Here is a 12,564-nt window from a genome sequence, read left to right on the forward strand (position 1 = left end):
TTTTAAATTGTTTGTATACCACCCAATTACAAAACTTCAGAATATACAACATTTTCCATCCATTTTCTGATACTGTGTGGGAAGAGTAGGAGCTGGCTCTCTGAACTACCAGCTCATGAAAGGGCAACATACAACTCGGCTACACACACACACACACACACACACACACACACACACACACACACAGAGAGAGAGAGAGAGAGAGAGAGAGAGAGAGAGAGAGAGAGAGAGAGAGAGAGAGGGGATAGTAGCTTTCTCAAAGTTTTAATCTGGGAACAGATACCATTATAAAGTTTTGGAGGGCTGTGCAGTAGTATTACAGGAATGCTGACTTTAATCCTCATACTGTGTGGTGGAAAGCCAGCTGGATTCACTGTATTTAAAAATTTGGGTGGAAACAGAGTTGCATGTTCAGTGGTGATTACAGTATCAATTAACTGGTTTTCTTTCTTTATCTTCACCTATTACTTTTTCCAAAATATTATATTTCAGGTGCTGAAATGTTTCCGGGTGTAACAACTGCTCTTTCACAAAGCCAATGGTATGGATTCTGTACCAGATTGACATTAGGATCAACTTAAGAAATTAGCCAATCCAGGGTGTAAATGTGGACAAGGAAAAAAAATTCCCCAGATTATTCACGGATCTCCCAGTTAAAAATACAATTTCTCCCAGGTGGGAAACACTTTCTCCCGGGCGAAAATACACTTTTTCCGTGTTAAGTGACAGTATACGTTCCCTCAGAGCAGTAAAATTTATCAATCATTTGAATGGTTATGGTTTTATACAGCAGCTTAGAATTTCCCGGCACTTTATAAAACTAAACTCGGGGAGGAAAACCACGTTTTGCAAAGTTCTTTAATGTGCAGCAACATATATGCTGCATATTTTTGTATTATGAAAGTATAAATTCGAATTGCACCAAAAACCATATGTTACTTTCCGAAACATTGAAATCGAGATTGCAATGCGCTTTCGTAAGTCAGTCATAGCTCATGTCATGTGATCTCACTAGCTGATGACAGCGGATATTCATAGCATAGGTCAAGTGATATAGTCAGCCAACAGCATCACAGTAGCACAAACACACAAACAGGAAAAGTTAATGGTTTAAATTAATATACACTGTTTCGACAGGAAAAGCAAAGTTTTCATTTTTAATATTTGTCGCAAAGATTGATAAGCTCCAAGAGAAACTAAGCTTTCACATATAATGTTGATCTTTTCTGCGCATTTTACACTTTACAATGTCACATAAATGTGCCAGTAAAATGTTTAATACCAACATATATCTCTGATCTGGGCTTAAAATTCTTCTAAATGGCTTGTCATCAAAGAGTTGATTTTTAAATGGGAGTCAAACGCTCTGTGATTTAATAAATTCATCACACATTCTTGCACGTAATTCATCTTGTGCAAAAGGAAATTTACTTTGAAAATAACGCTTTACAAACCACAATTCGCAATATTTTCCATAGATCTGTTACAAATAGATTTGTTCCAGCAGTTGCCAGAGTGCCACATACAAGGCATCCCCACACTTGCGCAGCTACGATGACGCAGAGAGCCCGTATGTTCATATGAGTAAAACATTAAAAGATCTTAAGACATCAGAGGATACTCCACGAGAGTCACAATTTCTTGAACCATACTTAAATGAAAAATTCGCGTTAAAGTGCACATTCGTATGTCCAGATTCCCAGCGAAGTAGGCCTCTATTTAATATTAGCCTTTTCAGTGTTGTTTTCGGGATGTAAATTTCCTTGGAGTACCAGTACTGTATTGCCTCATGTTTGTTTCTTTATTATGGCATAATGCCATACGTGGTAGAAGATGAAAACGTGCGCTTGAAATGCGGTGAACAGTTGAAATTAGCCAATAGTGTGGAATTAAACACTTCGTTTGAAACAAACTGGCTGCCTCAGTGGGAAAGATAGATAAAAGCCGAATTTCTTTAGCAAAGAGACAAAAATAACTTCATTGTTCTGCAAGGCGATTATTGCTTCACTATCAGAAAGGTGGAAATAAAATAAAACCTGGAACTAACAACATACTGTAGCCTTCGATAATTATGTAGATGTATTTTAATTCACTTGATAGCTCCCAGCCACAGAAATCACTTTTCTTTCCATTTGACGTGAGAGCAGTAAATGAAGAGGAAACAGCGAAGTCATTAAATGTAAACACAGATCACATGGATTTACGATATTTCAAACTGGGGCAACACTAGATGGCACAACGTTACCAAGTTCCTCACTGGCACACATATAACTACACTCATATGATATTGTTTTATTTCCAGTACTGAATAATTGTAATGTAAATTGAATATCACCATATTCAAGGTGTACTCATGTTTGTTCCATACAGGTCATGATTTAAAATGTGCCTTCAGGTCTTGTCTTTTAGGTATAAATGTCTAAGTTTGCTGAAGATCACCGTAAATACGAAAGTTAAGCCACTTATCAATTATCATACCGTCTATGATCTCTTAAGAGTACAATCGATAGCTTCAATAATATTGTGTTTACAATAGTTGTTTAAATGTCCTAATAGTATAGAGTACAGTTTTAGTTTTTGGGATATTGTGTGCTAAAAGTTGGTAATAGAGGACATACAATTGACCACAGCATGGGTCAATCGGTTGGGCTCATCGGAATGGGAGGTGTGACAGAAATTTCTCCACCTGCTGTGTCTGTGAAAATAGTAGTTTCAATGACATTATTTCACATAGTTTTAATGTGTGGAATGGTAGCATTACAAAGTTTTGAATTATTCAGGGTGGATTGTAGTATTCCAAACACAAGTTTATAAGCCATAAACACAACTGTCCTAATACAGAGATTTTCTGTCACAATTGATTGCAAGAAGAAACGCGAATAGCAAATTATCACAACACAGCAGATCATTTTCCTTCTTCCATTAGGGTATAACAGAAAAACAGTAAATTTTTGTTTAAGGGAGGATGTAATAAATTTGGTAAAAAAAAATTATTTTTCAAAATCGCATTTTCTTGACCTACAGTCTAATCTATGTAGTGTGTGAATTTTATCATGATATCAGATTAAGAAAGGCCTTTAAATTGTTAAACTGTAACTCTGCACCGGCAGCCACTCCCCCATCTTCCGGTATTTGGTAAACTGCTTGCTTCAGCAGAATTTTTGTCAATGTGAAGGCTATTTTCTTTTGATACCTTTGGCTGACATCTATATCTCTGGCTGACAACTATATCTTTGACTGAAAACTTTCTTACATGTGGTTTATTTACATTTTGACAATACTAACACATATTAATAGGTTGAATTCGCAAACCTTTAAGTGGAAGTCGTGATTTCTGCATAATGGGTGTTGGATAAACTGTATTTAGGAAATGGAGGTTTCATGGAAATAGGTTTACCAACAAAAAGGAGGAAGTAGCTTCAGCATCGAAACTTAGGACAGGAGAATTGTACAGGTGCATGAATGATGTTGCTATGGATTCCATTGGACTCAGACTTATTGATTTTGTGCTTCTCTACCAGGCTATAAAGTTTTCATGTTCATGTGTTAGCTGTAATAATACGGAATGCATGATTGTTGTTGAGGAAAGAAGAGTGGGAATAGCTTGTGACTTTGAATTAATCTGTAATTCACGTGGCTACGAATTTTCATTTTCCTCCTAAAAAGCGGACACTGAGCACTGGTACCTATGAAAGCAATTTTAGGTTAGCATATGCTCTGAGATGCCTTGGACAGGGCAAGGAAGGAGGTAATTTATTGTGTGGTTTTCTGAACATGCCTCCACCTTGTGCAAGGTTTAAAAAAATAAAGAGATGTCTGATGCTGTATGTGATACTGCCAAAGTTTCTACGAAGAAAGAAAAGGAGGAATTGGTGGAAATAAACCAAAAAGTAACAGATCCTTGGGTAGATATTTATGACAGTGAATCTCCTACAAATGTTGTTAACCTGCGTGTGTCTGTCGATAGGACCTGGATGAAAAGGGGTCGCACATCTCAGTACGGAGTTGCATCTGTTATTGGTATTGACTCAGGTAAAGTTTTAAATGTAGAAATTATGTCCCAATACTGCCACTAGTGTGCAACAAGGAAAATGTCCAACAATGAAGATAGTGAGAAACTGTGTGCAAGATAAGCATGCAGCAGAATGCTTTAAAAATTATAGTGGCTCAAGTGGGGACACTGAGGCTGCCGCAGTTGTGAAGATGTTTTCAATATCTGAGGACAAGTAAGGTGTTAGAAATACTAAATACCTTAGTGATGGGGACTCTTCTTCATTCAAAGCTGGAACAGATAAAAATCTGTACAATACAACAATAGGAAAGTTGGAATGTGTTGGCCACGTTCAAAAGACGCTTGGTGGTAGGCTTCGTCACTTGCTGAAAGAGAAGAAAGGTGTAGTACTTAAGGATGGAAAACCAACAGGAAGAAAAGGCAGCCTTACTGTGAAAGAAACTGATTCTCTTCATTTCTTTTATGGGAGAGCTACCAGGAAAAACACATGTAATTTAGAGGCAATGAGGAATGCTGTGTGGGCAATTTTTTTTCCACAAACTATCCACTGACCAAACACCAATGCACAGTCTGTGTCTGAAAGACGATCGATGTAAGTTAAACAACAGAAATGAGAAGTATTCACGTAAACACTCATTACCAGAACCTGTTATGAATGCAATTAAGCCCACATTCAGGTTTCTTGCAAACACTGATTTGTTGAAGTGTCTTCACGGAAAGAGACAAAAAGCAAATGAAAGCCTCAATAATTTAATTTGAATTAGATGCTCAAAAAGGACATTCTGTGGACTTTAAGTACTCAAAATAGGTGTCTATGATGCAGTTTTAAGCTACAATAATGGAAATAATGACAAAAATGAAGTGCTGAAGAGAGTTAGTATTGATTGTGGTGCGTTTACAACAAAACTCTTACACCATTGATGAGAGCAGTGTTAAGAAAACTAACAGATCAGTGTCTTGCCTGCAAATACAAGCAAGGCCGATTCAAAGAGGAGAGAAGAGAAACTTGGAGGATTTAGAGTATCAGTATGGAGGATTTTAAAATTGAGGTAAGTTTATTACATGTAGAAGTATGAGAAGAAAATCTTTGAATCTCATTTTCTCTGTTTTTCATTTTTTACATTATTAGAAACTTTTTCTCAAAAAGAATACGTGATAATGCTATGAAATTTTCAGGAAATGTTCGCAACGTGTTGCTGTCTCCCTGGAACTAAAAAATATGAGACCCTGCAATAGCATCCTGATTTTCAGATGATTGTATATTGAAAAAAGGATAATTTTGGATGTGCAAATTCAAACATTCTGTTAATGATACAATTTGTACCAGAAATTAATAACTGTACTTCAGTGGTCTTATAACCCTCTCAAGACATTACAATAAAATTTTTAGATGAATTGCACGATTAGAATTTGAATTTTGCTTTCTATAAAAAAGACTAAAAAATTAAAAATTCCAATTTCTCACAAAATATTAATCCTGCATATTTTATAATATTTTTCCATTGCAACACAGCTCTTTTGCTTTACACGTGCAAATTTTAGATTTGTACATTAATTAAAATGACTAACAATTTTTAAAATGTTTACATTTTCGGCTACACTCCCATTAAAAATTATACAGCCTATGTTTGACTGCATGTTTATTAGTGTGCTGTGTAAAAATTTGAATAAATCAGTCAAGAATTACGATTTTTGCTTAGGTATAGAAGAGAGATAAAATAATTAACAAAATTTGAGACAGAAGAGTGCAACTAACCAGTCCCTAAAACAAGAAACAATGAATCTCAGAACTGTCAACTTTCTGAAGAGGACCAGTACTCAAGATGTGATTGTACATTCCAAACAATAACAGGAGAAATGGTACAATATGTTATTTCTAGCTGCACGAGTTACTGCCCCTTCTACTTTCTTCCTTGTTTGGTAATGTCTGTAACATACTTAACAGCAATACTGACAGTTCAGACATCCATTCAAATAAAGTAATGCTCATCATCTCAAAATGACAGGTTTTCAGGTCAATTCACAATGGACATTATGGAACGGAATATCAAAACATTACACAGTGGCTTTTAAACATTCATATTCACAAGTCTGTTAACAGCAATGGACACAGTTCAATATCGTCAACAAATCTCAAGAAGAAAGTTTTATCACTGACAGTATGGTGACAACATTTGCTAGCACTGGAAGGGAAGCTATTCTTGAGACATTCATTCATATTATTGTAATGTAATTTGTGCATGAGTGTGTCCTCAGTCTATATTGTATTATTTTATTTTCATTACACTGAAAGGATTTGAAAAAGAGTTGATTTTTTCCTATGAGTTTTGCCTCATAAGAGAGATTCATTATCTTAAAGTGAAAATGCCTACGTTATATGAACATACACACTTTTTTGAACAGTGAAAATGGGAGAAAAACTGTTTCTTTCCCAACATCTGGCAATCAGAAAGAACAGAAGCCACAAAAGATAAAACAAAAAGGTGCTACGTACACACACACACACACACACACACACACACACACACACACACACACACACACACACACACAAAATGTTGAACAAATAAATGTTGAAAGATTTTCCTTTGTCAATGATTTTGCTGCAGCCATTATTAAATTTTACTATCATGATAGTCCCTTAATGCTGTAAATATACTGTGACTTTTTGTAAGACACATGATCCCTCATGACCTGCCTTTAATTATTCCATACTATGCTGAGTGTTATAACAGTATGTTAAAATTCTTTCTAATGTGAACACATAAGGAAATGGTGCTGTCCGATTTCGTTTCATTCCATAAAAGTGTGATAGGTGAGTCATTATTTTATTTGTTAGCTCCCTCTAAGTAACATAAATATCCAACACAATATGGGCTGTTGCTGAAATCTTTTACCCACACAGTAACCAAAATTTATTATGGTAATTTACTGCAGAACATACTTATTTGTCACAGAACTGAATACTATGATAATAGCTCAATGGCAGCAGAAGCCTACTAAATGTAATTAAACAAGTAACTGTAAACTCACTGTGCCTGGCGACTTCTTCGACCCTTGCGGCCTCCAATGACAGGATTACCAAAATGCTCAGGATGCGTAAGAGGCAACTGATCCAGAGTTTCACTTTCCGCAAAGTGTCTACCACTCTTTAAACATAATGCACTTCGCCTCAATGTGGTGATATCCCCATCATCAAATACTGTAAAACAAGTACATTTCTTAGTCAAGTGGGGTGTACTTATGTAAGATCTCTAAACATAAAAAGTAATGGGAAAAAAGATTATGACGTACAGACTGTCTCAATAATATGAACACTATTCAACTGCATCAAACAGCTTATACTCACATTAACTCAAACAAACAAACTTGTTACCTGAGTAACTATATGAACATTAGTAACTGGAGCAGAGGAAACTGTATAGCCTTTATTACACAGGGTGTATACACAGACAAAGAAAAAAATTCCTGATTTCCCAGTTAAAAATACAATTTTCCCTGGGTGAAAATAAAAATTTCCGAGGTGAAAATACACTTTCTCCGCATTAAGTGTAAAGTGTACTTTCCATCGTAACTGTAAAACTTGCCCATCCTTTGAACGGTAAAGGTTTTATGTACTAGCAAAGAACTTCCTGGCACTTTAAAGTGTGTGTGTGTGTGTGTGCGTGTGTGTGTGTGTGCGCGTGTGTGTTAATAAATAAACAAAACCAAAAAAATTATGAAAAGGATAGTTGCTACTCACAATATAGCGGGAGATGCTGAGTCACAGATAGGCACAATAAAAAGGCTGTCACAATATAAGCTTTCAGCTATCACAGCCTACGTCGAAAACAGATTAGACTACACACACACACACACACACACACACACACACACACACACACACACAAACTGCATCCTCTGGCAGCTGAAGTCACATTACGAGCAACAGTAGCAGTGCATTTCTTCCATCTCAGCATTTCTTCACATTAACTATTCCTTTCTTCATTCAGTTTTCTACATCTTTCTTTTTTGACCTGTCAATTTTTCACCACCCCCATCCTACCTCTGTTACATACATTAACTTTTTTCACTCTTATTAACTCATTCAAGATGTTTTTGCAGCAATCTCTCTCTTGCATATTATCCTGCCTTCCATCTTTAAACTATCGGGTTTTCAAATCTCATTAAGTGCAGTCCCCAACAATCAATTTTTCCTTCTCATCTCATCCAGTAAGTCTCTCCCGAAAGGGATTTCTAGGTGACTTTTCCAAACTCTGCCCCTTTCCCTACACCTCTCTATCCCTTTTTCTGCACCCTTCTTCCTTCCGCTTCAATTCTTCTGCTGGAAGAACGAGCCACTATCTCCAAAAACTTGAATCAGCAAAACCTTTTTTATACCCGTGTTCTTCTGCCACCACTAGGTGAGTAGATTTTTTTATCTATAAAATTACATTTATATGGTCTAAAGTATAAATGTGAATTCCAGCAAACACAGTACATCATTTCCTGAAGCTTTGAAACTGAGACTGCAATGCACCCTTGTCAGCCAATCACAGCTCACATCACATGATATCGCCAGTCAATGATGGCAGATATTCAGAGCATAGGACACGTGATGACAGCCAATAGCAACATCACGATCAAGTAGTACGAACTCAAAAATAGGAAAAGTTAATGGTTTAAATTAATACACATAAGAAGATAGGTACCAGAAAAACTAAGCCTGCACATATAGTACTGGTCCTTTTTTGCGCGTTTTTCTTTAAGATATATCAAACAGTAATGTGCCACTAAAATTTTAAACAATAACATAGATACCCACTCTTCTGGACCCAAAATTTTTCCTAGTAGTTGATCATCAAAGTGTTAAGTTTTGAAACAGAGTCTATGCTCCACGACTTAAGAAATTCATTGCACATTCTCACATATATCCTAATTCATCTTGCATAAAAGTAAATTTACTTTGAGGTAACGCTTCTCAAACCACCATGCATAATATTTTTCCACAACTTGTTAGAAATGTAAACAGTTGCAACATCAGCCTCACACAAAGCAGTTTGTTGTTACAAAGTATTGTACTGTCTTCATCCTAATGTATCTGAAATATTTTGCTGCCAGCATGAGAGTGTGTGCGCACTTTGTTTTGTTGTTGTAAATGGCACATTTTTGTTGTCTCTAAGTTTTATTTTAGTGTTTTCCCTCTTATGTTTGATTGCTGCAGTATTATTCTGCAGTTGCGGGCTGGAGTAAAATTCTTTGTTAGAGTATCAGTTCTTACCAGCCAAAGTTACAAAAAATTAACTGAAAAGTAAAACAACGAAACATTTCCCGATTTTCTCTTGGATGAAAAATTTTCCAGGTTTTTCCTGATTTCCCGGTTGTCCTGGGGCATATATACCCTGTCATAATACCTTTTGGATTTTATACAAATTGTATATGCCATGCTGAGAAAACCATTTTGAAAGGCATATGGTTCACCAGCTCTCACTCTTTCTCATAAACTGTAGTTTCCATAACTTACTAATCACCACAATCATACAGTACACCCAAAAATGTTATAGTAAATGTCTGAGCCCTGGAAACTACAGGTTGTCCTAACAAGAGCAAAATCTAAACCAAGAAGGAAGGAAACACGGTGAAACTGTCAGATGTAAAACAGAAAAGCCATGCCTATCGGAGAGTACACTATAGCACACATTTACAAGGCATGCAATAAAAGCAGAAAGCAATGACAAACTACAGCTGACTAAAATTATGAATTTCCAGCAAAATAAGGATGATGGAAGTATCAAACAATGAAAAATCCAGGATGGAATGTAACAGTATTATGAAAAGGAAAGTTGCTACTCACCATCTAGCAGAGATGCTGAGTCACAGTTAGGCACAACAAAAGAGACTGTCACATTTATTTTTGACAGTCATTTTGTTGTGCCTATCTGTGAATCTGCATCTCTGCTGTACGGTGAGTAGCAACTTTCCTATCCATCATATTTATGCTGAAGGTATGCATTTCCAGGAAAATGAGGATGCTGAAAGTTTCAAGTAACTTTATATTTTCTGGGTCCCCTTACAGGAAACAGTGGCTTCATGAAATGAAAGAAGACAATAATAGTGTAACAATGGAAAGTCCAAATTGGAATATCAACACTGTTAAAAAGTAGATAAATTGCTACCCTTCATGAGGATGACATATTGAGTAGCAGACTGGATCAATGTAAAGACATTTAGCTTTCAGTCAAAGTCTACTTCAGAAAAGAAAACAAGCACATGTTCACACAAGAAAACACACCTCATGCACAAACAATCACTATCTTCAGCTGCTCTGGCCAGGATACAACTGTCACTTTGAACAAAAGCAGCAATCTGGGAGGGGGACAAGGGAAGGGGGAGGGATATCAGAATATGGGAGAGGGTGCAAAGATGCACTGTCTGGCGGAGTGTGCAGCACTAAAATGGCAGCAGGACAAGGCTGTCAGATGTAGCATCAGGAAACTTTGGAGGGGTGTTGTTGGCAGCTATGGAACTGGAAGTGGAAAAGGAGAGAAGGGGAGAAAGACTTGTGTGCGAGTTGGCAGAGAACTGCACACAATGAGTGTGAGCGAATGTGGACTGAGGGAAGAGTAATAGGACAGAGGGTGTGGACACTGTCGATTAGAGGGTGTGGGAACAGTAGATTACCATAGGTTATGGCCAGGATAATTTTGGGTGCAGCTCAGAAAAGCAGAAGGGGGAAGGGAGGATCCAAATGGCTCGGACTGTGAAGCAGCGAATGAAATCAATATTTTATGTTCAGGTGCATGTTGTGGGTCCACTTTGCTCTTGGCCAAAAGTTTGGCAGTGGCCTTTCATCCTGGTGGACAACTGGTTGGTTGTCACACCAATATAAAAAGCTGTGTAATGATTGCAATAGAGCTGGTATATGACATGGCTGCTTTCACAGGTGGCCTGGTCTCTGATGGGGTAAGATAAGCATGTAACAAGACTGGAGTAAGAACTGATAGATGAGTGGATTGGATAGATTTTGCATCTGAGTCCATCCATTCTGGCAAGAGGGCTGGGATTGGGGGCATAAGGATGGAATACGAAGTTGTGGAGATTGGGTGGGCAAAAGGAAACCACTTTAGGAGGATTGGGAAGGAACTCACGTAGGATGTCTCTCATTTCAGAGCATGATGATATGTAACCAAAGCCCTGGTGAAAGAGGGGGTCCAGTTCCAGTCTGGGTTGGTATTGGATGACGAAGGACACACATCTTTGTAGCTGTCCTTGCGGTGGTCTGTATTGATGATGCATGGTGAAAAATCACAGGAAATCGTTTGCAACAAGGTCTGGAGGGTAGTGCTGCCATTGAAGACACTGGTGAAACTTTCAGCATACTGGGAAAGAAAGTTCTTGTCACTGTAGATATGCCTTCCTCTGGAGCCAGGCTGTATGAGAGGCATTTTTCATTGTGGAAGGAACGGTCAGGTGTGGACGGAGCCATACAGCACATCTCTCCCATGTAGCTTGGTGGCCCAGAGATGGACAACAACTCCCTTGCCCAATGTGGATAGAGGTGTGATCATGGAGGAGGTGGCCAACATATAGCAAATCCTTCTATGCAGCCTGGCCACCGTGGGATGGGCGTCAACTCCCTTGCCCAGTATGCTGAACCTCTCACAAAGGCTGTTACAGGCAGGCAATATCCCCCAGACCCAGTCCACAGACAGATTTCCCATGCCACATCACCACAGACCCCCATCCCTAATCCACCCACCACTTCCAGTCCTATCACAGGCTTACCCTACCCTATTAGAGGGTCACCTGTGAAAGTAGCCATGTCATATACCAGCTTTGCTACAATCATTGCACAGTTTTCTCTATTAGTACGACTAGCAGCAAGCTGTCCACATGGGTGAATGACCACGGCCATACTATGGCAAAGAATGTAAAATGGACCCATCCCTGTGGCACAACATGCAGCTGAACATAACACGCTTGATTTCAATGGCTGGTTCACAACCCGGGCCATCTGAATCCTCCCATCCACCACTAGCGTTTCTGAACTGTGCATATGAGAGTTATCCTTGTGAAATTATCCCAGACTCAACATTTGGTAACCTACTGTTCCCATATCTTCCGTCTACCCAACTCATGTTCCCTCACCCTCACTATGCACCGCTCTGCCAACACACCCATCAATCTTTTCCCCTTCTTTCCCTCTTCCACATCCCATTCCTGCCATGCCCCCCCCCCCCCCCCCCCGGTCCACAGCCTCTTGATGCTGCACCTGGCAGCCTTGCCCTGCTACCATCTAGTTCCTGCACAGTGTCTGACAGTGCTCTTTGCAAACCCCCCTCCCCAGATTGCTTCTGAATAGAGTGGCCAGAGACAACGGTCATGTGTGCTTTCTTGTGTGAATGTTTGTGTGATTTCTTTTCTAGTGTGAAGAACATTTTGGTCGAAAGCTACATGTGGAATAGTCTTTCTGTTGTGCCTTTCTGCAGCTCAACATGTCATTTGACAGTAGTAGCAATGTGTCTTTTCCAAAATATTGCCAAAAATGATTCATGTGATCATAAAATATCAAC

The 12,564-nt window shown here is 38.3% G+C and overlaps 1 protein-coding gene across 1 annotated transcript in view; it reads right to left on the reverse strand.

Annotated features, from left to right (window-relative positions):
* Window positions 1–12,564, reverse strand: part of LOC126338648 (AT-rich interactive domain-containing protein 4B-like) — a 129,491-nt gene that overhangs the window by 73,154 nt on the left and 43,773 nt on the right. The window contains exon 5 of the mRNA XM_050001571.1: window positions 7,046–7,214. Within this exon, the coding sequence (XP_049857528.1) occupies window positions 7,046–7,214 (169 nt within the window). The remainder of the gene's footprint in view (window positions 1–7,045; window positions 7,215–12,564) is intronic.

The sequence above is a fragment of the Schistocerca gregaria genome, chromosome 1 (assembly GCF_023897955.1).
Source record: "Schistocerca gregaria isolate iqSchGreg1 chromosome 1, iqSchGreg1.2, whole genome shotgun sequence".
Classification (NCBI taxonomy): Eukaryota; Metazoa; Arthropoda; class Insecta; order Orthoptera; family Acrididae; genus Schistocerca; species Schistocerca gregaria.